General features: G+C 36.3%; 1 protein-coding gene across 4 annotated transcripts in view; it reads left to right on the top strand.

Moving 5' to 3' along the window:
• The first annotated feature begins 3,861 nt into the window (after positions 1-3,861).
• usp28 (ubiquitin specific peptidase 28) overlaps positions 3,862-24,072 on the top strand; it is a 33,170-nt gene continuing 12,959 nt past the window's right edge. The window contains exons 1-17 of one of the 4 annotated variants that reach the window (XM_055017343.1): positions 3,862-4,023; positions 6,794-6,871; positions 8,133-8,256; positions 10,184-10,271; positions 12,109-12,271; positions 15,731-15,817; positions 15,922-16,059; positions 16,731-16,801; positions 16,904-16,980; positions 17,066-17,214; positions 17,304-17,431; positions 17,747-17,842; positions 17,914-18,093; positions 19,515-19,723; positions 21,033-21,103; positions 21,364-21,592; positions 22,561-22,896. In XM_055017343.1, the coding sequence (XP_054873318.1) occupies positions 3,979-4,023; positions 6,794-6,871; positions 8,133-8,256; positions 10,184-10,271; positions 12,109-12,271; positions 15,731-15,817; positions 15,922-16,059; positions 16,731-16,801; positions 16,904-16,980; positions 17,066-17,214; positions 17,304-17,431; positions 17,747-17,842; positions 17,914-18,093; positions 19,515-19,723; positions 21,033-21,103; positions 21,364-21,592; positions 22,561-22,896 (2,269 nt within the window). In that variant the 5' untranslated portion in view covers positions 3,862-3,978. Of the gene's footprint in view, positions 4,024-6,793; positions 6,872-8,132; positions 8,257-10,183; positions 10,272-12,108; positions 12,272-15,730; positions 15,818-15,921; positions 16,060-16,730; positions 16,802-16,903; positions 16,981-17,065; positions 17,215-17,303; positions 17,432-17,746; positions 17,843-17,913; positions 18,094-19,514; positions 19,724-21,032; positions 21,104-21,363; positions 21,593-22,557; positions 22,897-24,072 lie in introns of all 4 variants that reach the window. The other 3 variants (XM_055017342.1, XM_055017341.1, XM_055017340.1) reach the window with 3 other exon arrangements.

Raw genomic sequence — 24,072 nt, 5'->3', positions numbered from 1 at the left:
ATCAAAAATACTTACATTAATGCAGATTTTAAATTACAATATTTATTATAATTTTAAAAAAATAAATAAAATGTCTTCGGTGTAAATGAACTTTGACGTTGTCCGAGTCAAAGTTCACTGCGCATGTCAAACCACCATGTCACTGCTAAAGCGTCCGGGCACAGACACTTTGGGAAGCTAGATGTGGTTTTTACCCCGAAAACATGACAGAGAAGTGAAAGAGGAAACACTGTATGCGCACTAAGGAGAGGAAAAGCCCCGGACTTAAAGGCAGCTTTGACGTCGGCTACGCGACGAAAAGTTTCTTCGTGGAGAAAAATGTACCATTATAAAAGCTTGTTTCAGTGACGACAGACGGGGCTCCTCCATGACGGGTCGCCATGCAGGCTTCATTGTACGATGTAGAGGTGATCCAGACTTCCCAACATTCCTCCATTACCACTGCAGCATTGACCAGCAGGACATATGGATGTACAAAAGTGGCCGGATTTGATCATGTGATGACTCGTGTCGTGAAGATCATAAATGTCTCCAAAGCCAAACAACCAGGACATTGAAGGTGCTGCTGGAGGAGCTGTCAGCTGAACATGGTGACCTGTTACTACACACAGAAACCCCATGGATCAGCAGGGGAACAGGTTTGCAGCGTTTTATGTCACTGTTGGCCGAAATCAAAGAGTTCATGCAATCCAAAGGGGAAGACACCTTGCTGCTTGAGGACACTGAGTGGATTCTTGACCTTGCATTTTTAACGGACATCACTGGGAAACTGAACCATCTGAACTGTGAGCTGCAAGGTAAAGGTAAGACATGATAAGCTCTGCAATGCCAGGCTTCCCACTAACACACATTTACAGACAAAGAAAGAGGTAACATATGTTGTCATTCAAAACACCGTGCCATTACACAAAAATGTGAAAAATAATTAGTTGAAAACATGTAATAATTTGTTGTTATGATCTGTTAAAAATGTTGCAATGCTGGTGAAAAATGCTGGTGATTAGTACTAATGTGATAGGATTCATTTCAAAATGTGAAAGAGTTGATATTTTTTCTTACATAACTGGTAATTTGTACAAACATGGCACAGAGTTCATGAATTGCTCAAAAAGGTTACAAAGGTATTAGTTTGCACAAATGAAGCATGATTTGATGACAGTTCATGATTTCCTAAAAATGTTAGAAGTGATAATTTGCACAGAAATGAAACTGGTGTGATTTTGAACAAAATGCTGCAAATATGCTGATTCATACAAAACTGCCAAGAAAGATATTTACCAAAGTTTCAGAGATGGGATACCTCTGACTTTTAAATATTGGAACACACATATATATATATATATATATATATAATATACATATACATATATATATATATATATATATATATATATATATATATATATATATATATATATATATATATATATATATATATGTATATATTATATATATATGCGTGAGTGTTTCCTACTGTCATTGTTGTGGAAATCGTTAATTATTGTAAGGAATAATTAACATAAATGTGATCAGACAGTCTTTTTACATATTATTTTCATTATTATTATTGTTTAAAGATGATGGTGCAAGTTTGCTATTGAGGAAGTTTGTATCAAACAAGGTGCCCTTCGTACTACTCAGTACCCTTGAAGTTGCTCTCAGCTTCAAAAAGGTTGGTGACTCCTGAGCTACATCAAGCCAAACAGATCCTGGATAGAAAGAAGGCAACTGGAATGAAGGATCTCACCAGTTTGCTTGAGTTCAGTTTTCTTGGAACCATTCAGTGAAGTCTTTTTTGAACTCTTCAGACTGTACAAAATTGCAGTTGCCCTCCCTATAAGCACAGCTGCTTGTGAACGCAGCTTTTCAGCACTGAAACTAATTTTAAAAAAAAAATCACTTGTGCACCACCATGAACAATGACAGACTGAGTGACCTTGGGGTGCTCAGTGTGGAGTCCAACAGAGCCAAGGCCTTGGATATGGATGAGTTCATCTGGTTGTTTACTAGCCCACCTGGAAATCACAAAATACAGTTGTGTTGAAGTGGTTTTATCTCTTAAAAAAAAAAAAAAAAAAAAGAACTTGAAGTTGCACTAAACTGATAACTTTGCATAGCACTAAAATGCTTAAGAACCAGAGCTGAGCATGAGGTTCTTATTAAGACTAAATAATGTTGCTCACTGTGAAAGATTTTTGAGAACAGCTTTTTCTGATTTCTATGCAGAACACAATGATGTTTGCTGAACACTATTAAATGACTTAATATGGACTATTGTTACTGTTTATTATTCTCAGGTTTACTATTAAATGTATAGAATGCTACTTACTGTATTTTAAAATTTACATTACTGCACAGAACATTTCAGATTATTTTACCACAGATCAAGGGTACAGATTGTTATTGCTCACTGTGTATTGGGTAGTACTCATTTTGATTTAGACCGATTAGCATACAGAACCCTGTGATGTTTATAGTTTACAGCTGAGTGTTGCAGCAGGTTCAAAAAGGCTCAGGAGCAGGAAATTAAACAGCACCAGCATAAACATTTTAATAATGCTTTATTCACAACAGGAAACCTTATACAGGAACTAGAATCTTCGACACAGAAGAACTAAACTACTACTGAAACTAAAAAACAAAACCCCATCTAGAGGTACGGAGGAATAACTACATGAACATGGAAAACTGAAACTAAGGTTAACCCACGTATGGTAACACCAAGGCAGGGAAACAACTGAAAATACAAAACCCAGCCTAAACTCAATGATCCTGAACTGAAACCCCAGACTAGTAATTATCTAATGCAAAGCATAAAATACAAATAACATTTAATACGGAACGCTGATTGGAATAATTCAACATATTAAACTACATTAACGGATAGTCTGGTGATACTAGGGCTCAGAGATTTACCTGACAAATGGGGAAACAGTCTGTGAGTCCAATGGAGGTAGATATTTCTCCCAGGGTGTTTCATCCCAGATGCGGCCTGTTGTTTCCAGGATAAAGCTGGCGAGAGGTGGAAATCCTCTGGTAGGAAACAGAATCCATGACAGAGCAGAGGACCAGCAGACCAAGGATTCCAGGAACACAGCAGGCAGGAGTCAGCTTCACTAAACACAGAAAACAGGATTAATAAAAGTTCTGAGGCTGGTGGCAAAGACGGTTCTTCTCCCCGTACTAACTGGAGATTAGACGACGGTCCAGCTTCAAATGATGAGTGCAGTCTGCTTTTATGGAGATGCCCAGAGACCAATCACAGAGCTCCCACCTGCAGCTCATCCGCTGATTATAATGCATCACACCTGCTGCCAGCTTCACCATGAACACACCTAGGAGAGAGAGAGCAGGAAGCATTACCACAGCCTTAAGCTGTGGCCGTGACACTGAGAACTGGTTGCTAAAAGTACAGAATGTTATTTCTTGTTTTATGTGTGATAATTGGCAGTAAACATTCTAAGAAGTGAAAATTGACAGGGTTGTAATTGTGCTGTTTTTGTACAATATTTGTCACTTAATTGCCCTCAGGATGCTGTCGTTGAGCTACCAGTTTTACATAACAGGCAGAATTTACATAAACAAGGAAAAAAGTCCCTCATAATTTGAATGTTAACAGTCCAAAATAAAAAGGTCATATACAGCTTTCCTATTGGGTTAAAGAGCCAAAAAAAAAAAAACATGAAAAATATTTTGTAAAAGCGAGAGGTCCGTAGCAGCTTTCATTTTTTCTTACACCTCTTCTAAAAAATCTGTTGTACCCCCCTGTGCCCCCCTACTAAAATTAATCTGGATCCGCCCCTGAGTCCACAAATCCCGTCGTTCACGTGCGTCTCTCGGGCGCGCGCGCCGCCCGCCTTGACAGGTGAGCGCGCGCAGCTGTGCCGGGCGGCTCCGTGACCGTGGATGGAGGAGGTCTGAGTCCGGTGGTCGGCGCTGCACAGGGGGGCAAAGAAAACCCGGTTCCTCCGTCTGAGAATGAGAACTGAACAGTCAGAAAATGGAGAAAACTCTACGAACTCGGTGAGAAAAAACAAAAAATGGAGAAAAAAAAAACCGGAGCCGCTAATTAACACGATGAGTGACGTGTCTGAGCTAACACTAACCCTCTGTTGTGTTTGGAGTGAATCCCCCGAATACGCATTTAAAAAAACCGTGTTTTAAAGTTGCATCTAATATTTCTGTATGTGAGCACTTCTTGAATACAAATATTTAAAACTTTATCAAAATATTTAGAAGGCATTTTTCAATTCGGCTGGAAAAAAATGCACCAAACTCCTATTTATTTATTTTAAAAATCATACGTCTAACACGAATCAATAACGGATGTGGCTGAGTGGAAGTGAATTATGTGTAAAAAAAAAACAAAAAAACAAAAAACAGCTTCTTAACTAATCTGCTTGTGAAAATAACTTAATACTTAAAATAATTCAAGAATTATAATCACATTGGTCATTAATATTTCATTTCTAACTCAGCATCTTCCACCCACCACTACTTCATCAACAGGCCTTTCTAATTAGTTCTGTATTATTTCAACACACACTGCAAGGACTATAGTGATATTATGTGCTGATTCTGTGTTGCCAAAAGTCAAAATGTGTGTCTTCTGTTTGGTACTGACATGGGAGGTGTGTGAGAAAGAGAGGAGGGTAGAAAAAAAAGGCCTCCCCGTGCCTGGTGGCACAGTGAGTGGAATGATAAACAGAAGCCTGTGCTATCCATGTCAGTGGTCTAAAATAGAGGGTCTCAGATAGCCCCCCTGGACTCCATATAAGTCTGCTCCCACGTCTCTTGGCTTCCTGTGTGTGTGACAGAGAGACACCATGACATGTCCACCTGCTGGGGGAGAGCAGGCTTTATTTAGCCGCCTCGCTCATGTTATTTCTCCTTAGAACACATGATGGTCTGCAGGCATTTGTATTTCCAGGTTGCTGGGTGAGGTGGTGGCCACAGGTGGTGGCACAGTGCCCCAGATAGCTTATTTCAAAATAGGGTATGAATTGAGGTTAAATGAAACTGTAGGTTATAAAAACAGAAACAGCAGGAACACAGTCCACCTGTAGTAATAATTAGCAGTGGGACGCGATAAAAAATTTTTATTTAATTAATTACTGGCTTTGTAATTAATTAATTGCAATTAATCACACTTTTGTCAAATAAGAATATTTGACACATTAAGTGAAGTTTTTCAATTCAAATAAAATTGTGGTTGACAGTTGAATCAATGAATAGACATATACGTGTTCATAATTTAAAATTTATAAAAAAAAAATAAAATGGGACATATAGAAAAAAGTGATTTTGATGACTTAAAGCCTGAATTTAGTTGTTTTTTCCACTGTATGGTACATAAAATCAGCATAAGTAGTTCAAGGAGCTTCAGAAAGTTGAAAATCCAGATTCATTCTGTTTTCATCTTTTCTGGGTCTGATAAATGGTGTAATTTTGATGGTTCTTTTTATAGGCATATCAGTTTTTATTTATGTAATTTTTTATAAACAAAAAGTTTATAATTAAGTTATTAAAAGAGATATTTTTGTTGTTTAGGTTATTCCTCCTCCAAGGAGGCAGAGCCTCGATGGAGTAAAAACTTAACCCACCAAAATGTTTCATTTCTATTTATCTGCATTTTTCATCTGTCTGCTAAATTCACAGATTACTGCAAATCTAAGTGCAATTATAGCGATTTTATTCAACATTTTAAGACTTTTTGTAAACTCAGCACTGTCTTGAAAAGTGGTGTATTATGGGATGGCTACACCATTAGCCGTTAGCAGGACTGTTAATTTATTTAACGCGTTATTTTGTGGCAATTAATCAATCGAAATTAACGCGTTAAAGTCCCAGCCCTAATAATAATGTTCCGTAATGTTTCAGAAGCTGACCCATTGTGCTTTCATTCTGAGAAAAAAGATCTAATTCAACCATTCCATACGAAAACCAGTCACATACGTACATACAGTAATTACCCAAGTTCACCACCGGGCTACATCAAGAAGACATTTAGCTGTTTATTTGGCCTTGTGTGTGAGCAGTAACTTCCTGCTACAGATGGTGAACAGATTACTGGGTGGTATCAATGCTGACATCTAACCCGGTAAAAAAAGAGAATCAGGGAATGTCTCAACGTGAGTCGCTAAATGTGGCTCCACTTAACCCTCCTGTTATCCTCATTTACGGGCACCAAAAAATATTGTTTCCCTGTCTGAAAAAATCCCAAAAATCTACAAAAAAATTCGACAAATTTCACAAAATTTGCAAAAACTTCAGGAAGAAAATTCCAATAATTCATTAAACATTTTCCTTAAAAGTTTTATTAAAAAAAAAAAAAAAAAAAAAATCCCCCAAATTTGGCAAGAAAATTTTTGTAAGTATTTTCAAAAACTGAGTAAAAATCTTCCCAAAAAATCCTAAAAATATCGAAAGTGATTCCATATATATCAGTAAAACTTCTAATATTTTCTTTAAGAACATCCACATAAAAATCAACCAAAATCCAGCGAATTTCACTGGATTTTGGTTGATTTTTTTTGTGAATGTTCTTAATAAACATTCTTAAAATTTCTTTTTTTCCACCAAAAAATGTTCCAAAATTTCCCCAAAATGTTGAAAATGTGGACATCAGAAGTTTCACTCTGAAAATATATTTTTTTCCCACATTTTCCAACTTTAAAACGGATCAATTTGACCTGCAGGACGACACGAGGGTTAAACAAAACAGGGGGAATCTGTAATACAACAGGAAGTTAATGTCCATTTTGAAATCTGAAGTTGTTTTCTTTCCTGGCAGCAGAGCGAGATGCTGATCAACCAGCTGAGGGAGATCACTGGCATCCAGGACCAACAGATTCTCTACAGAGCTCTGAATGTAAGAACAAATCTCCCTCGCTTTGTGCAATAACAATAATAATACAGCTGGCGTCTCCTCTCTGTGTAGTTCAGTTGTTTTTAATGCAGGACTGTTATCACACTGCAGTTTAGATTATCCAAGTGGATCTTATTTAGATCTGTTACAGCCACACATTCACTCTAATTACTGCTAATCATTTCTCTTTTTTGTCCTGCCACAGTTGCTTTCTGTAGTTTATAAACCTGCCCTTGTTATTCAAAACTGATCTCCTCCTTTACAGTCATGCTAATTATGGTAATTAGTCTTTTATTTTTGTAGTATTTAAATGTATAACTACCTCAGACTGTCTTAATTTGATCATGAGTGTTACTCATCAATGACATGATTTAGGTGAAATTAATTTTGTAAACCTACTTATGGCATATTTTAATAACTAATACACATTATTACATCTTTTTCTACATCTTTATTATGTCTGTTTTTGCAGGGACAGGACATGGTTAAAAGTAATCGCACCAGAGTTAGCTAGCAGTTAATTTAATGTGTTAAATAAACTCGAGATAACATTATGCAAGCATGTTTACACGTGAAATATATCGATGAAAACAGGTGAAGAAAAATAAATGCATAAATAACTAGGCCATAATTCTGACTTTATAGAAAGTTAGTAATGTAGTGGATGAAGTTGTCAGTTTTTGTGACTTTTAACTGGAGCGTAGCATCAGATAATCAACACTAAGAGATGTTTTATAGCAATTTATGCTACATTGACCACAGAATATGATGGCAAATCCACTGCTAAAGCCACTATGAAGTATAGTCCTCAAAACTGTCATTTAAGTGTAAATCACATTAAAATAAGACTCCTAATGTTCCGTATTTCCACACTGGAATAATGCTCATGTTTGGAAACATAACAGCACATGAAAAATCACTAAAAGGTTGAAATTAAACTGCCTTATAAAAGTGATAATTACACAAACAGTGCATCATTCAAACAGAAAAACTACTGCAGCTCACAAGGTTGGGACGATTATATCTTTATGGAGTTGTGCAAAGTTATAAATGTTTGTGTACTGCAAGTTTCAGACACAAAGAGGGGATTTTTTTGGGATTTATTCAACTTTATGTGTATATTTCTGGGTTATTTTGATGCCATTTGTTCTATTTTACTCCCATGTGCTTCAGATGTTTGTTCTTGTGGTTTACCGTAAAGCTCAGTCTAATAATATCCGACACAGTTCCTCTAATCTCGTCCTCCTCGTTGTCTCTCCTAAAGGCCAGTCAGGGTGACATTGGACATGCCGTTGGCCTCCTGACAGCCCAGACAGCAGAAGTTCAGGACTCTGGAGAACCACAGGAGTCGGGGACGTCTGGAGAGGTGGCGTGGGATGACCAGAAAGGTTTGCTGTGCACAAAACAAGCATGTAAAATAGTCTTATTACATTAAAAAAATGATATGCAAAAACCGAAAACTGCTAATTGACAGAAACCTGACAGTCGGAGAAACACTTCCAGCACAAATGACAAATTTTGAGCTTAAAAAACAACCAAATTTAGAAATTTTAGTAAGTTAATAATGAAAGTTTTATTGTAATAATCTGTAGATTCAAGAGATTTGATTTAAAAAAAATGTCTAAAAATGCTTGTTTTTAGTCAAACAGTTTCTGTAGAATAAGGATGAAGACGGGTCGAGTTGCATGGAGGAAGTAGTATTTCATGAAGAGCTTGATAATTAACTGTTTAACTAGAATTTGTGCACTTTAAAACATGAGAGCTCCATTAAGTTATGTGAACTTGTTTGTTCTCTTTATTTCAAATTGTCATGGTAAGTTTTGAATATTGAACTCAAGTTTATAAGTTTTGAAAATTAAACTTAAAGTAATTAATTGTCTTGACTATTGGTAAGTTTTATCAGGACCTTCAGTGTTGATTGAACTTATTTCCGTAAGTTATACCTTGAAAAAAGAAACGGTGCGCTGGGGGAGAGGGAGGAGGGTCCTGCTGAAGAAATACCATAATTTTGGGATTAATCAAAAATAAAACCCTAACTCTATGATATACAAGAACTGTCGACCTCACCTGTTGTCTAAACTGGACAAACCACAGTATTTCAACCCCAACTTAATTATTGACAAAACAATATAGAAAACAGCGGCGGACTACTTCCAGCTGCGGAGGGACACCCTTTTCCAGCTAGCTGCAATCTGCAGATGGGGAAAATCTACTGCCTGAATCTGGAGTATCCTTCCAAGATGAAATACTCATTTAAATTCATGCAAAGGGTCATCATGAAAATAAAACCTGACCACTGTTCAGTCAGGATACATGGACTCAAACAAGCTGCTGAGGTTTTATTGTAAACTGAAAAGGGTACCTGTGAGGCCTCCCTGAAGGAGAGCTTTTTCTGCTTTGCTCAATGTTACTTTTTGAGAAAGCAGCATCACTGTGTTTTTGTTGTTGTTGCAAAAATTACATTACCAGTGTGAAGTTATTGTTATTCTGCACTGTTCTTTGTCATTCACAGAACAACTTGCATGAACATTGTTGTTAAAATAAAGTTTGTTTTGAACAAATAAGCACCAAATTGTTTCATTGTAAAGTTTAAATTAGTCAAGATGAGAAATAAAGTTGAAAGATTAAAACAATTTAAAAAGATTAGTCCTTTTAACTTAACATAGCAATTAATATGAAATATAAAGTCATCTTAACTTAAAAATGTAAGTTGAAATAACGGAATTGTAAGTTTACATAACAAGATAACATGAGTTTTCATGAATGTACAGTTCAACATAGTAAGTCGACTTAACTTTGAGACTTTAGTTGAAAATACAAACTATCATTCGTTAAACAACTTAACAGTTTGAGTTGAAACGATGGTTAATTTCAAGTGGAGTTTACTCACATTCTTAAGACAGCAGGTGAACTTTCGTTTCTAAGTTTAACTGACTGAAAATGTTTTACAGTGTGGGTGTTGGTGGTCACATTATTGTTGCCTGACCATCTTCAATCTGACAGCTTTGTTTTTAAAGTGGAGTTGCCTATGTGTAAAATCTGAGGTCAGAGGTCATATTAGTTTTTGAGTTATAAATTCTTAAAGGGGTTGAGGTCACGTCGATTTTTGAACTGTTTTCTTCGAGCCGATCTGTGGATCAATGTTTAAAGTGCCGTAACTTGCAGCTTCCTGCTAGAATCCTGACATTTTGACAGAAAACTAATGTTTCCTATGACCCCAGATTTTACGCATTTTTTACTCAATCACGTACAGAAAAAAATCAGACAAATGTGAGATGGTCAGATGTGAAGTTTTTTATTTGCTTGTTTCTCCAGGACTCCCTAAAGATGAACTCCAGACCGCCATCGAGCTCAGCCTGCAGGAATCTCACAATGCTCAGGAGGAGGAGAGAGAGTTTCACAGGTACGGTAGAGCTGGATTTTTACAAAAGGCTTGTTTTTAGTGGTGTCTTTCTTCATTACGTTCTTTTTTTAACTAAAGGAAGTAAATGAAAACAGCTGCCAGTAAAGGATTAAACAACTGAACACATAAAAATGTATAGATGGACGGATGGATGGATGGATGGCTGAATAGATAGATACTTTATTAATCCCGAGGGAAATCTAGTATTCAGCAGCTTACATACAACAGCAAAAAGACAAAACAGGTAGGTTGGTAACCAGAATATCATTACACGTTTAAGGTTAGTATAATTATATATACTCTAAAAAAAACTTGCTCTACAATACTATAAACAAAACACTTGTAATTTAAAATCTATAGCTAACATGGGTAGTTATTCTGACAGCATTGTTTTGGGTGTGGCACTGTTGGTCAGTGAATCCTCCATGTTGGTCCACACACAGTTATCTCAGCAGCTGTTTGATTGGTTGGGATTTTTATGGCCCAATAAGATTCATTGGTTCATTGAATATTCTCTCAGCAGAAAAAATCTTCACTTATTCTGCCACTAACAACTCTGAGATGATGCATCTTAATGTCTTCTGTGATTTTTCCTTTCGTACCATCATCAGTTTAATATATTTGTGGTGAAAAGGCTGTTTTTTTGGTAGTATATTCCTATAAAACTACTGATATCCCCATCATCCTTAGCTGTTACCATGTTGACATACTAAACAAATAGAATATTATCTTTTGCCATTAATTCTATTCTGAAGTTTGCACATCAGAAGTTTTCTCCTGTCTTGTGACACATTTTGTGTTTTCCCATGAGACGCCAGAGCAGCGATGTCAAACTCATCTTAGTCCAGGTTCCACATTCAGTCCAGTTTGGTCTCCAGTGGACCGGACCAGTAAAATCATGTCATAATAACCTAGAAATAACCACAACTCCTAATGTTTCCTTTATTTTAGTGCAAAAAAGTACATTCTGAAAATGTTCACATTTAAGGAATTTTTTTTTTTTTTTTTTTTACAAAACATTATGAACAGCCTGAAATTTCTGAAGAAAAATAAATTCCATTTCAAATCAAAATGGAAAAAGTCAAACAAAAAAGACAAAAAACAAAACCAAGACATATATTAGAAAAATTAGACAAAATGACAAAAAAGAGACAAAAGACACGAAACAAAACAAAAAACAGACAAAAAAATGAGACAAATAAGTTACAAAGGGACAAAAAAAATGGACAAACGACAAAAACGAGACCAAAAATTACACAAATGACAAAAAATGACAAAAGCGAGAAACAAAACAACAAAAAATGGGCAAAGAACACAAGCAAGACAAAAAAAAAACACAAAATGACACAAATGATACACAAAACAATGAATAAACCAAAACATAAAATGACAAAAAATGAGACAAAAAACACAAGCGAGACACAAAGGAAACACTGAACGACCAAAAACAAACAAAATGACCAAAAAAAGAGACGTATGACAAAAATCAGGCAAAAAAACCCAACAAACCGGAAAAAATATTACAAAAATGAGAAACAAAACAAAAGAACAATGGACAATCTAGTATTTTACTTTATGATCCTAGAAATGATTTTAAATTTATAGTTTTACTAATTTACAATCTGCAGTTAACGTCTTCTCTGGAATTTTTACACTTTGAGGGCCGGATTAGATCTTCTGGAGGACCGCTTTTTGCCCGCGGGCCGCATGTTAGACAACTCATAAAGGTTTTAATATAAAACACAGCGACTCTGAGCCAGCCTGTGTTTATTGGAGCTGTCAGATCGATGCTTTCAGAAGCTGTCTGATGGTTCTAATGGTTCTGATGGTTCTGCAGGGCTCTGGAGGTCAGCGCTGAGGAGAACGCAGCCAGAATGAAGAGGAAGAGGTGCGAGGCCCAGAGCGACATGTGCAGCCCTGCAGACTGGATCCGCCAGGATGATTGGCCCGTTGGCATCCGCAATGTCGGAAACACCTGCTGGTTCAGTGCTGTCATCCAGGTGAGAGTGACGGGCGGATTTAAACGTAAAAACACAACATTAACCCTCGTGTCGTCCTGCGGGTCAAATTGACCCGTTTTTGTTTGAAAGTTTCAAATTTGAAAATGTGGGAAAAAAATATATTTTCACAGTGAAACTTCTGATGTCCACATTTTCAACAGTTTTGGGAAATCTTTGAACATTTTTTGGTGAAAAAAAAATGTTTCTTTAAAAACATTCACATAAAAATCAACCAAAATCCAGCGAAATTCGCTGGATTTTCTTCCTGTCTCTGCAGCACGATTCTTCTGGTATAAAACCAGCAGAATATTTAGTGTTCTAGACTGCAGATGGATTTTTAACCCTCCTGTTGTCCGCATTTATGGGCACCAAAAAAATGTTGTTTCCTTATCTGAAAAAATCCAAACATTCAGCAAAAAAATTCCCAAATTTCTGAAAATTTGCAAAACCTAGAAATCAGATTGTGGTTGATTTTTTGCGAAACTTCTTAAAGAAATATTTTTTAACATTTTTTTTTCCACCAAAAAATTTTCAAAAATTTCCCAAAAATGTAGAAAATGTGGACATCCAAAATTTCACAGTCAAAATATATTTCTTTCCACATTTTCAAACGGGTCAATTTGACCCACAGGACGACACGAGGGTTAAACTGACCTCACAGACGGCAGCACTCTTGGCTCTAAATCATGAAAATAAAGCTCAACATCAAAAGGGAAAACATGTGGACATCTTCCTGCTAAATCAGAGCAACGTTATTTTTCAAATTCTATTAGAAGTCCATTCCTCGGCCAGGCCTATCAGGTGGCTCACTGGAAACCAGAACCCCGCTGAGAAGAGACAGATTGTTGTGTCTCTGCTGAGCTCAGATATGCTTCTACATCAATTTAGAAGTCAACCCCCCGCAGCACAGAGGTTATTATCTGGGAGGAGGAATAGTTAGAATACAAACGCTGCTCAAATGATGCTCTTTTGTTTGTCTTTTTTGTTCCAACTGGGCTGATTGTTGTAGCAGCGGAGCCCCGATAAAGCCCTAAAAAGCATCTGTGCTATCAGATGGGAGCCGAGTGACCGCATGATTCAGCCGTCAGCTCATATTCCCTCTATTATCCTCTGTGGCATAAATTACAGTAAAACTGAGATAAGCCGTAATTGAATTTCCTCCTCTAATGGAAATGCATCGAGATATTCAGAAGTGCTCAGAAGCTGCCGTCAAAAACCGCACACGACACACGAGACGCATCGAGCAGGATTAATGCATTTAGTTTATCACAAAGTGGTGCTAAAATAATAAACTGCTGGACAAAAACAAAGAAACTTATCTGCAGATTTAATTGCATTCTGGGTTCTGTTTACAACCAACTCTGTCCTCAATGTTTCTTGTCCACAACATGTGAATAAATGTCACTTTGGATTCAATTTTCCAAAACTAAAATCACTGTAGACATCAGAAAAAGAACAAATTCCTTCAAGAAACCGTATTAAAATCTGCAGGTGGAACCAATGGTATCAAATCATCAAATGTTCAGAAGAATGACCTGAAATTTTTATGGCATAAAGTCTGGATATTTATAAAGATATCTGCAAAATTGTAGGTAAATATATCAAAGACTTCACAAGATAGCAAAAATATGTGCTACAACTTGTCATACCTGCTCTAACAGTTTTAAAAATGGAGCAAAAACAACATTTTTAACATATAAAATACTATTATAATAATTATATATAAAGGGAATTCTGTTTCTGGTCAACTTAAAACTTAAAATGGAGGTGGCTTCTATCCAAACAAATGTAAAATGAATTTTAAAATTATTTAAATTAAATGTTCTGAGGTTTCTTTTTTGTGTTTAATCATTCCAACTCTTTTTGCTGTTTCAAGCAACATCACATTAATATAAATGCTATAATATACCAAATAAAATCTTAAATGTTATTAATTCGTTATAGCTTCCACACTCACTCAATAACATGTTTTACTACTAATAGTGTATTTTTAGTCATATTTGTTTAGACTTAACTGTAATTTTTATGATTATTTGAGGTGTTTCTGAATCAGTTTTGTCACCAAATAGGTTTTCACATAAACACATGTTTTTTCTTCACTTTAAATGCAATTAATTGATTATTTTTAGTGAAAAGTGCAGCTTATGATCACGTTTATCCACTCGGAGACCTCAGATTTAATCTGATAATGAACATTAATTTAGAAAAAACATAGTTTTACAGCCCTGGAAACTGCAAAATTACACGACTGTTCAAAATGTTGGGCTTGTCCAGGAGTCTGTGCTTTTGTTCGCCTGTTTTTAATCCTATATTTAACCATTTGCTGTTGGTTTCGACAACCACAGTCGACCCAGACCTCTTTCTCATAAATCAGACGTAGGACTGAGGAGATTGGTTTGAATTTGGTGAGGTTTAGGTGCCAAAAATGCATTGTTTGGTTGAGGAAAATATCATGGTTCTAGTTAAAATATGACCCTTTCGCAACATGTTTGAAGCTTCTCCTATGTTTTCTGGCTTACCAGGATGTTTATATGCTGAGTGATTGATTATCTGAAAAGGAGCGACAGTGAAGAAATAAAATAAATGGCAAAAATATTTGTGAAACGTCAACGTTGAACATACACTATCATTAGTAGCATTAGAACACAGGAGTGATGGTTGCTGGAAATGTTCCTCTGTACCTCTATGGAGATATTCCATTAAAAATCAGCTGTTTCCAGCTACAATAGTCATTTACCACATTAACTGTGTGTACACTGGATTTATCATTCATTTCATGGTATCTTCATTGAAAAAAACTGCTTTTTTTTCAAAAAATAAGGACATTTCTAAGTGACCCCAAACTTCTGAATGGTAATGTAATAAATCAGAAAAATATAGTAAAAATATAGAAAAAAACTATCGCAAAAATACAGTAAAGAATATAGTAAAGATCTAGCAAAAATCTAGTAAAAATACAGTGAAATTATAATAAAAATACAGTTAGTTTTATTAATATAATTCATTATTACTATTATTATTATGAACAATATGCTCTTTTTGAAAAAATAAACGTCACATATGTGGACGCCAGGTCCTAGGAGGTTAAATATCCATAGTGTACAATCAAATCAAAGATGGTCAAGCAGATTTAAGGTGGAATGAAACCACAACATTATATATTTGTTCATTAATTACGTCTGAAATCTCTTAAAATGATTAAAGGTTGAACACATAAATGCTCCAGACAATCAGGGATGCACGTTTTCTCTGCTAACCAGCTAAATATGGATGACGGGACGTTAGCTGCTGCATGGAGAACGTAATTCGGAGCTGATGGAGGAACATATTTGCTCACATATGTTCGTGTTACTCCTGTGAGCTTTCCAAATGACAATAAACGACTGCAGTGATCACGATCGGCCATCTGCTGATCTCCAAGGTTGGATTAAGGCTCCGTGTTTTGACGTCTTGTTGCAGTCGCTGTTCCACCTGCCCGTGTTCAGGAGGCTGGTTCTCAGCTACCATCTGTCTGAGCGAATGCTGGAGAAGTGTAAGAGCCACTCGGTGAGTCGAATGCTGCCACAAACAGGATTTAGTTTTATTTTTGCACCAGTGTTTTCGTTCATGCAGGTTTTATGAGCTGTTTGACTCTGAGTTTCTGCTACCAGGACAAGAGGAACATCGCCTTCATGCAGGAGCTCCGCTGTCTGTTCGCCCTCATGGTCGGCTCCACTCGCAGGTTTGTGGATCCTTCGGCTGCCGTGGAGCTACTGCGAGATGCCTTCAGGACCAGCGAGGCCCAGCAGGTACATCTAGAGCCTTAATGGCCTCCTGCTTGCTGATGAAGCTCCTGTTTGATAGGGCCTCATTATCATCTCACATTCCTGCTCCCATGAAATGTCTCATCTGAACACCAAAACCCACCGGTAGGTCTGAAAGGCTTCTTGTCTTTAATCCTCCTGTTGTCTTCATTTACGGCCACCAAAAAATATTGTTTCCTTGTCTGAAAAGGATCCAAAAATTCTGCAAAAAAATTCCCCCAATTTCTGAAAATTTGCAAAACCTTCAGGAAGAAAATTCAAATAATTCCTTAAAAGTTTCCCTTAAAAGTAATTTTTTTTTTAAAAAATCCCCCTAATTTGGCAAGAAAATTCTTGTAAATATTTTCAAAAAATTAGTAAAAATCTTCCAGAAAATCCTAACAATATCTAAAGTGATTACATATATATCAGTAAAACTTCTAATGTTTTCTTTAAGAACATTCACAGAAAAATCAACCAAAATCCAGCGCATTTCGCTGGATTATCTCAGCCTGTCCCAGAGCCACAGTAGAGCACATAAAACATACCATAAAATAAACTATACTGCTAGTTTTTAGACTTCATCGATCCCATATACATCCAGAGCACTTCACTGAAAGAAAAAAAGAAAACTCAGGGATGTAAATTTGCACTTATCTGAAATCTGTCCCTTCCAGGATGTCAGTGAATTTTCCCACAAACTTCTTGACTGGCTGGAGGATGCCTTTCAGCTGGCTGCCAAAGGAAAGTAAGTTATATTTTAGTGTCATCCACATGCATGTTTATGGCTCTTCACTGGATGTCCTGTCTGATAAATTACTGAACAAATGATGAAATGTTTGACTCTTAGTAACACAGAAGACAAACAACACAACCCCATGGTCCAGCTTTTCTATGGCACCTTTGTGACAGAAAGAAGACTCGAGGGTATGAGCTCTGTAGACGTTGTAGTTGTGTCACTATCAGTGTAGGTTTAGTTCTTGGTTGCTCACATGTGTGTGATTGTGTTTAGGTAAGACGTTGTGTAACATCGAACAGTTTGGACAGTATCCCCTGCAAGTCAACGGCTTCAGCAACCTGGACGAATGTCTGGAAGGCGCCATGGTGGAGAAGGAGATCGAGTCTCTGCATTCGGATAACGGCGTCACGTCTGGTCGCGAGGTGAGTGATTTCTGTAAAGGACCTTCACTCAGTGTTTGCTCAGATTTCATGATCTGCTAAGGAAGTCGTGTATTTTCTCTTGGTTGCAGAGATGGTTCAAAAAGCTTCCACCAGTCTTGACATTTGAACTTTCTAGATTTGAATTCAACACCCAGCTGGGGCGCCCGGAGAAGATACACAAGAAGCTGGAGTTTCCTCAGATCATTTACATGGACAGGTGGGTTTTATACGGATAAAAAATCATCTCACTCAAGTTTACTGTGGAGAGAAAGAGGAGCTTCTATTGACCGATCTGGGTTTTTAGGTTATTAATAATCGGCCAATAAAAATACAGATAATTTGAAAAATGCCAAATATCAGTCATAATAATTTGCCTGGATGAACTGTAAAGCTGTTTTCTCCAGGATTATCTTCCAGATTCATGGCATCAGACTGAAGAAGGGACGACATAATGAGGTTCTGCATGTAAATATTTCAGTAAATCTTCCAATCATGATCAACTTTAGGGATTTCCTGTTTGTTCTGTATACAGATATCTCCATAAAAACCTGGAACAGACCCATGAACGGAGAGGAGAAGTGAAAAAACTTAAGGAGCAACTTGCGGTCCTTCAACAGAAGGTTGAGTGGTAAGTCCAGATGAATCTCCACATTATGAGAACACATCTCGGTCTCATCATGTCATGTTTTTTATTCACAGCTATAAAAACTATGGCTCAGGACCTACCAAGTATCCTCTGGCCGACATGCTCCAGTTTGTGTTGGAGTTTGCCACCACCAAGCCCACCAGTGTTTCCCCGACCGAAGATCCGAGACTAGCGGCATCTTCACCGACACCTACAGGCCTCCCTCTGAGTGAAACCATCTCCAAAGATACCAGGTGATTTCAGTTTTCATCCTTTCTATCAGTTTTAAATCAATTACTGGGATCTTGAAACTAAGAATGTCCATTATCAGACGCAGTAAATCTTTGTAGCTGAAGCTGGAGCTGATTTATAGCAAAGTAATGTACAATATTTCAATACAATGTCTGATATTCAGAATCATTGCCAGTAGTGCTTCTTACTTTTCAGAATCTTATTTTATCTTATCACCTTTCGTCTTATCTCAGTTCATCTCATCTTTTCTTATTTCATCTTATCTCATCAATTCTTATATTGTCTTATCTTATCGTATCTCATCTCTTCTTACCCCATCTCATCTCATATTATCTTACCTCATTTCCTCTTATCTCTTCCTATCACATCGTATCTCATCTCATTTCATCTTACCTTATCCCATGTCATCTCATCTCATCTTATCTCACCTCTTATCTAATCTTATCTCATTTTATTTCATCTAATCTCATCTCATTTCATCGTATCTTACCTCATCTCTTCTTATCTCATCTTATCTTTTCTCATCTCATCTTATCTTTTCTCATCTCATTTTATCTTTTCTTATCTCATTTCATCTTGTCTCATCTTTTCTTATCTGATCTTATTTCATTTCATCTTTCTCATCTCTTATCTAATCTCATCTCATCTTTTCTTATCTCATTTCATCTAGTCTCATCTCATATCTCATCTTTCATAATTCCCCTTACACTTAGAACTCTGACATACTTTTTCATTTGCTTTGCAGTTCTTTTTTCAGTTGAAACCACGGAAAACTAATAAAACTTTCATTATTGTTGTTTTGTTTTTTCAATTACTTCACAAATGGATAATTAGTCTCCTAGGTCTCTTAGTTTAATTTTTCATTCTTCACATCTGGGTTGCTGCTTCGGAGTTTAGAACAAAATAATAAATAAATAAAACTAGTAATATTTAAGTATTCCATTTCTGGGTTTTGAACTTGTGGTTGGACTGTACCATTATTAGGACCTGGGGGAGTCTTCAGACTGATTTGTACACCACATTATATATATTATATAGTGCATCTAATTATACAATAATTTATTAGCTACTACATGCATTAGATATGAATAAAATACTATAGACAACATAGTGTCTGAAACATTGTAACCATGCCGTTGTATTTAATTTAATTCAGTTTATTTATTCATTCCTTCTTTTTTTTATTAATGTATTTATCAGCCTGTAGGCCATATTTGAGGATTTGTATTATTATACACATACTGCACACAGACACAAACCCTCTGGGTCAGTTGCCTTAAGGCGGTCTGACTGTGTTACAAGAATATTTAGTCTTTTTTTCTTTATTTTTGAACAAAAATTTAATTCTGAAGCATCTCACAAATGCAAACAATTAAAAATCTAACTATTTCTGACATGTCTCTGGTTGTCTTGCCCTGTTTAGTGAACCTGGAGTAACAGATTCCTCAGAGGGTCTGGTTTCCAGTGTTTCCAGTTGCCAGCGGACCCCCATATACAAACCTTTCACCCAGTGCAGATACCCCATTGACTGCCCCCCACACCCAGCACCCCACAGCATCACCGAAGAAGAGCTGCACTTTGTTAAAACCTGCCTACAGCGCTGGAGAACTGAAGTAGAGAATGATATAAATGGTATGCTGATGATATACACACTAGTGTTGATTTTAATGCTTTGGAAGCGTTGTCTTTATTCACTTCTGTTCACGTTTAGCTGTCTTAGTATTATGGTCTGTATGAGACTGTGCTATATTCAGTAAAGCTGTTAGCTTAGCTGTTGTTTGGAGCTGGTGGCTTTATTTAGAGTTTGGTTCACTGCAGACAGCTGCTAGCTTGACTTCAAACAGGGTCAAAAGAGCGATGAGATTGCAACAGTCGAGTCATAAAACCAAAACCGACACAGAGCAGAGTGAGGTTATAACTGTCTTTATCACTACGAGTAACACATTTCACATTACAGGCAGATGTTTGAGCAATTTCAAGTTGTGTTTTTTACTTTTTATTTAACAAGCGACATGAAATCAGCCATGTTACACAAACTATATGACAAAACAAACCACATCTTCATCCCTGGCTGTTGTAATAATTATTGGCCATAGTACCTAATTATATTAGCACTAATTACACAACACTGTAGCAAAGAAAAGGCTAAAAAAAAAACTATAAATTATATTAGAGCTGATTATTGTTGTTGTTGTTATTTTTATTATTATTATTATTATTATTATTATTATTATTATTAGTAGTAGTAGTAGTAGTAGTAGTAGTAGTAGTAGTAGTAGTATTATTATTATTATTATTACATTGAAATAGGAATAATCTGATAACAACAAAACCGATAATAATGATGATAATATTAATAATGATAATAACCTAAAAGGGGTTAAATGAAATGAGAAAAAAATAAGAAAATTACATTTATATATTATAGTATATATTACAGCAAACACCGTCCTCAAACCTGTTGTAATAACTGTTGAATAGTACTTATTTATATTAGCACTAATTGCAAAAGACTGCAGCAAAGAAAAAACATAATAATAATAATAATAATAATAATAATAATAATAACAATAATAATAGAAGAAAAAAGGAGTTACATAAATTAAAAGAAACAAAAGAAGAAAAACAATATAGATTAAATTAAATGGGGGTATCCAGATCGTAGACTATAAGATGAGAAATTTAAGAGATCTATGAAAAAATGAGAGTAATCTGCTGGTGACAATGAAATTACAGTCACTTCTCTGTACTTCTTCTTCCACTTAAATGTAATAAAATACCTGATATATAAATATAAATGTACGGATAAATGTACAGAACACTTGCCCTGCTCCAGCGTCCTTTCCTGTTCCGAGCCAAATAATACAAATATATTTCTAAAGTGTTCCCATTATTTAATTATTTGTAAAATCATTTTTCTGTCTTTCTTCCTTCGTTGCAGAGCTAAAGGCCAGCATCGACAGGCTCTCTCAGACGCTGGAAGGCATGTACTCAGACAACAGCCTCTGCCAGGTAAGGCCGGCCTCATTTACTCTGACAAACAGCCACTCCATTGCATATTTTACATCCAGAGCTGCGGAAAGCGCGTCGGCCTGGATTAGATTAAACTTTATTGATCTCCGTTGAAAAACAAAAAATAATGTAATATAAACAGTGGAACAGAATACAAATAAAAGCAGGTCAGTGGAAGGTTACGCTGCAGCTAATTGAGAGCTGCAGCTGTTGTAGGGCCTCATTTTATTACAGAGTTTCTTCACTTTTCTCTTTCTTAGGTGCCCTACAGACTCCATGCGGTGCTCGTCCACGAAGGCCAGGCGTCGGCGGGACATTACTGGGCTTATATCTACGATCACGCAAACCAGCGCTGGATGAAGTACAACGATGTAAGCATCACCGAGTCGTCCTGGGACGAGCTGGAGAGAGACTCCTTTGGGGGAATGACCAACGCCAGCGCATACTGCCTCATGTACATCGACGACAGGCTGCCACACCTTATCACAGGTAAAACTACACATGGAAGACAAGATAAGATGAGATACCATACGAGAAGACACGATAAGATATGATACGATAACACGAGATATGATATAAGACAAGATACAATATGATTAGATAAGATACGATGCGATTAGATAAGATATGATGCGATTAGATAAGATATGATGCGATTAGATAAGATATGATGCGATTAGATAAGATATGATGCGATTAGATAAGATATGATGCGATTAGATAAGATATGATGCGATTAGATAAGATATGATGCGATTAGATAAGATATGATGCAATTAGATAAGATATGATACGATCAGAAAAGATACGATAAGATAAGATACGATGCGATAAGACAAGATATGATGCGATATGATAAGACAAGATACGATACAATAAGATGACATACGACAAGATGAGATACGATACAATGCAATACGATAAGACAAGAAGTGATATGATACAATAAGATAAGCTGTGATAAGATACAATAAGTTATGATTAGATGCAAGTTATGATAAGATGCGATAAGATATAATAAGTTATGATAAGATACAAGTTGTGATAAGATATGAAAAGTTATGATAAGATACAATAACTTATGAAAAGACAAGCTATGATAAGATACATTAAGAAAAGATCCGATAAAATACGATGAGCTACAATGATATAAGATCAGATATGATACGATTCAATGAGATAAGATATAAGTTAAGATATGATACGATATAAGATAACATAGATACTGTAAGATAAGATGAATTCATAAAAGCTAAATGATTATAATAATAATGAACTAAAGCACAAAAGGAGCTGAAAGAATTAAAAGAAAATAATATATATTACAGCCAGCAACATCCTCACATCTGGCTGGTGTAATAACTCTTTATGAATGTTCAGTTTGACCTCTAGCTCTCACTCTGTGGGTTTTATTGTATAAATCTACTGACTGAAAATGTCCTGTATTCAATCAGAAGACACAGATGATGAGACCGGCCAGGTGCTCCACGGCATGGACTCACTGCCGGCCGTCCTCAGACGTTACGTCCAGGAGGACAACCGCTGGTTCCAGCAGGAGCTCAGCGAATGGGAGGAGCAGTTCTGCCAGACCGCCACGGCCCAGGAGGAGTTCACCACGGCCTCCGCAGAGCCCCCGAACCCCAGCTTGGACAGCGTACAGCAAACGCCTGTGGAACCAGCGCCCCAGTCAGGACCCCCCACTGAAGAACCAGACCAGGAAGCTGCTTCAGAGACACAACCAGAGACAGAAACAGAGAAGGATCCAGAGCCTGATACCAGGGAGAAGCCTGAAGGTCTGTAGAGGTGGAACAGGAAGAGAAGGTTTCTATGAGTCTGCAGAATAAATACACAAGTTTGAGTAGTATTACTTCCATTACCTCTGGGTACAATAACAAACCAGACCTTGGACATTCTTTGGTTATTAATTTGCACATTCCTGCACACCAGAAGAAATTCTGTTACTTAAAATCCTTTGATTATAGCTGACTTGCACCACTTTTTTAACCCTCCTGTTGTCCTCATTTACAGCCACCAAAAAATATTGTTTTCTTGTCTAAAAAAATCCAAAAATTCAGCAAAAAGATTCCCCAAATTTCAGAAAATTGGCAAAACCTTCAGGAAGAAAATTCCACAAGTTTCTGAAAATCTGCAGAACCTTTAAAAAGAGAATTCCAATAATTCCTTCAAAGTTCCCCTTAAAAGTTTTATTTAAAATAATCCCCCAAATTCCGCAAGAAAATTCTTGTAAATATTTTCAAAAAATCTGGAAAAATCTTCCAAAAAAAATCCTAAAAATATCTAAAGTGATTCCATATATATCAGTAAAACTTCTAATATTTTCTTAAAGAACATTCACATAAAAATCAACCAAAGTCCAGCGAATTTCACTGGACTTTGGTTGATTTTTTTGTGAATGTTCTTAAGAAACATTTTTAACATTTCTATTTTTTGTTCAAACATGTTCAAAGATTTCCCAAAATGTTGAAAATGTGGACATCAGAAGTTTCACTGTGAAAATACTTTTTTCCCCCACATTTTCAAACTTTAAAACGGGTTAATTTGACCCACATGACGACATGAGGGTTAATCTACATGTTGCTTTTTTACTGTTATTCACTAAAACACCAGGTCAAACGCAAGCAAACAAAAATCTGTATTGCTTATTTTCACTTAGTGGGTACAGGTCAGACAGTTTTTTTTGTCTAATGTTGATATGTTGTAGTATAAAATATAAGGACAAAAGGGCTGTAAGCATGTGTTACTCTAGCAAGATGTTAGTTTAGGCCTGAACTGGCACTTTTTTCTTTATTTTGTTCATCTCAGTGATACAAATACACTGACAGGTTTGCATTTAAAGGCAATAAGACCCCAAAATATATTCAGCCAATGATTGCATTTTAACTTAATTGTTTTATGCAGGAGAAATGACTCACTGGAGGCAAGTCCAGAATTCTGCATTAATAATTGCT

The sequence above is a fragment of the Amphiprion ocellaris genome, chromosome 14 (assembly GCF_022539595.1).
Source record: "Amphiprion ocellaris isolate individual 3 ecotype Okinawa chromosome 14, ASM2253959v1, whole genome shotgun sequence".
Taxonomy (NCBI): domain Eukaryota; kingdom Metazoa; phylum Chordata; class Actinopteri; family Pomacentridae; genus Amphiprion; species Amphiprion ocellaris.
Note: the sequence above shows the minus strand (reverse complement) of the source record. Positions and strands in the feature narration are given on the sequence as shown.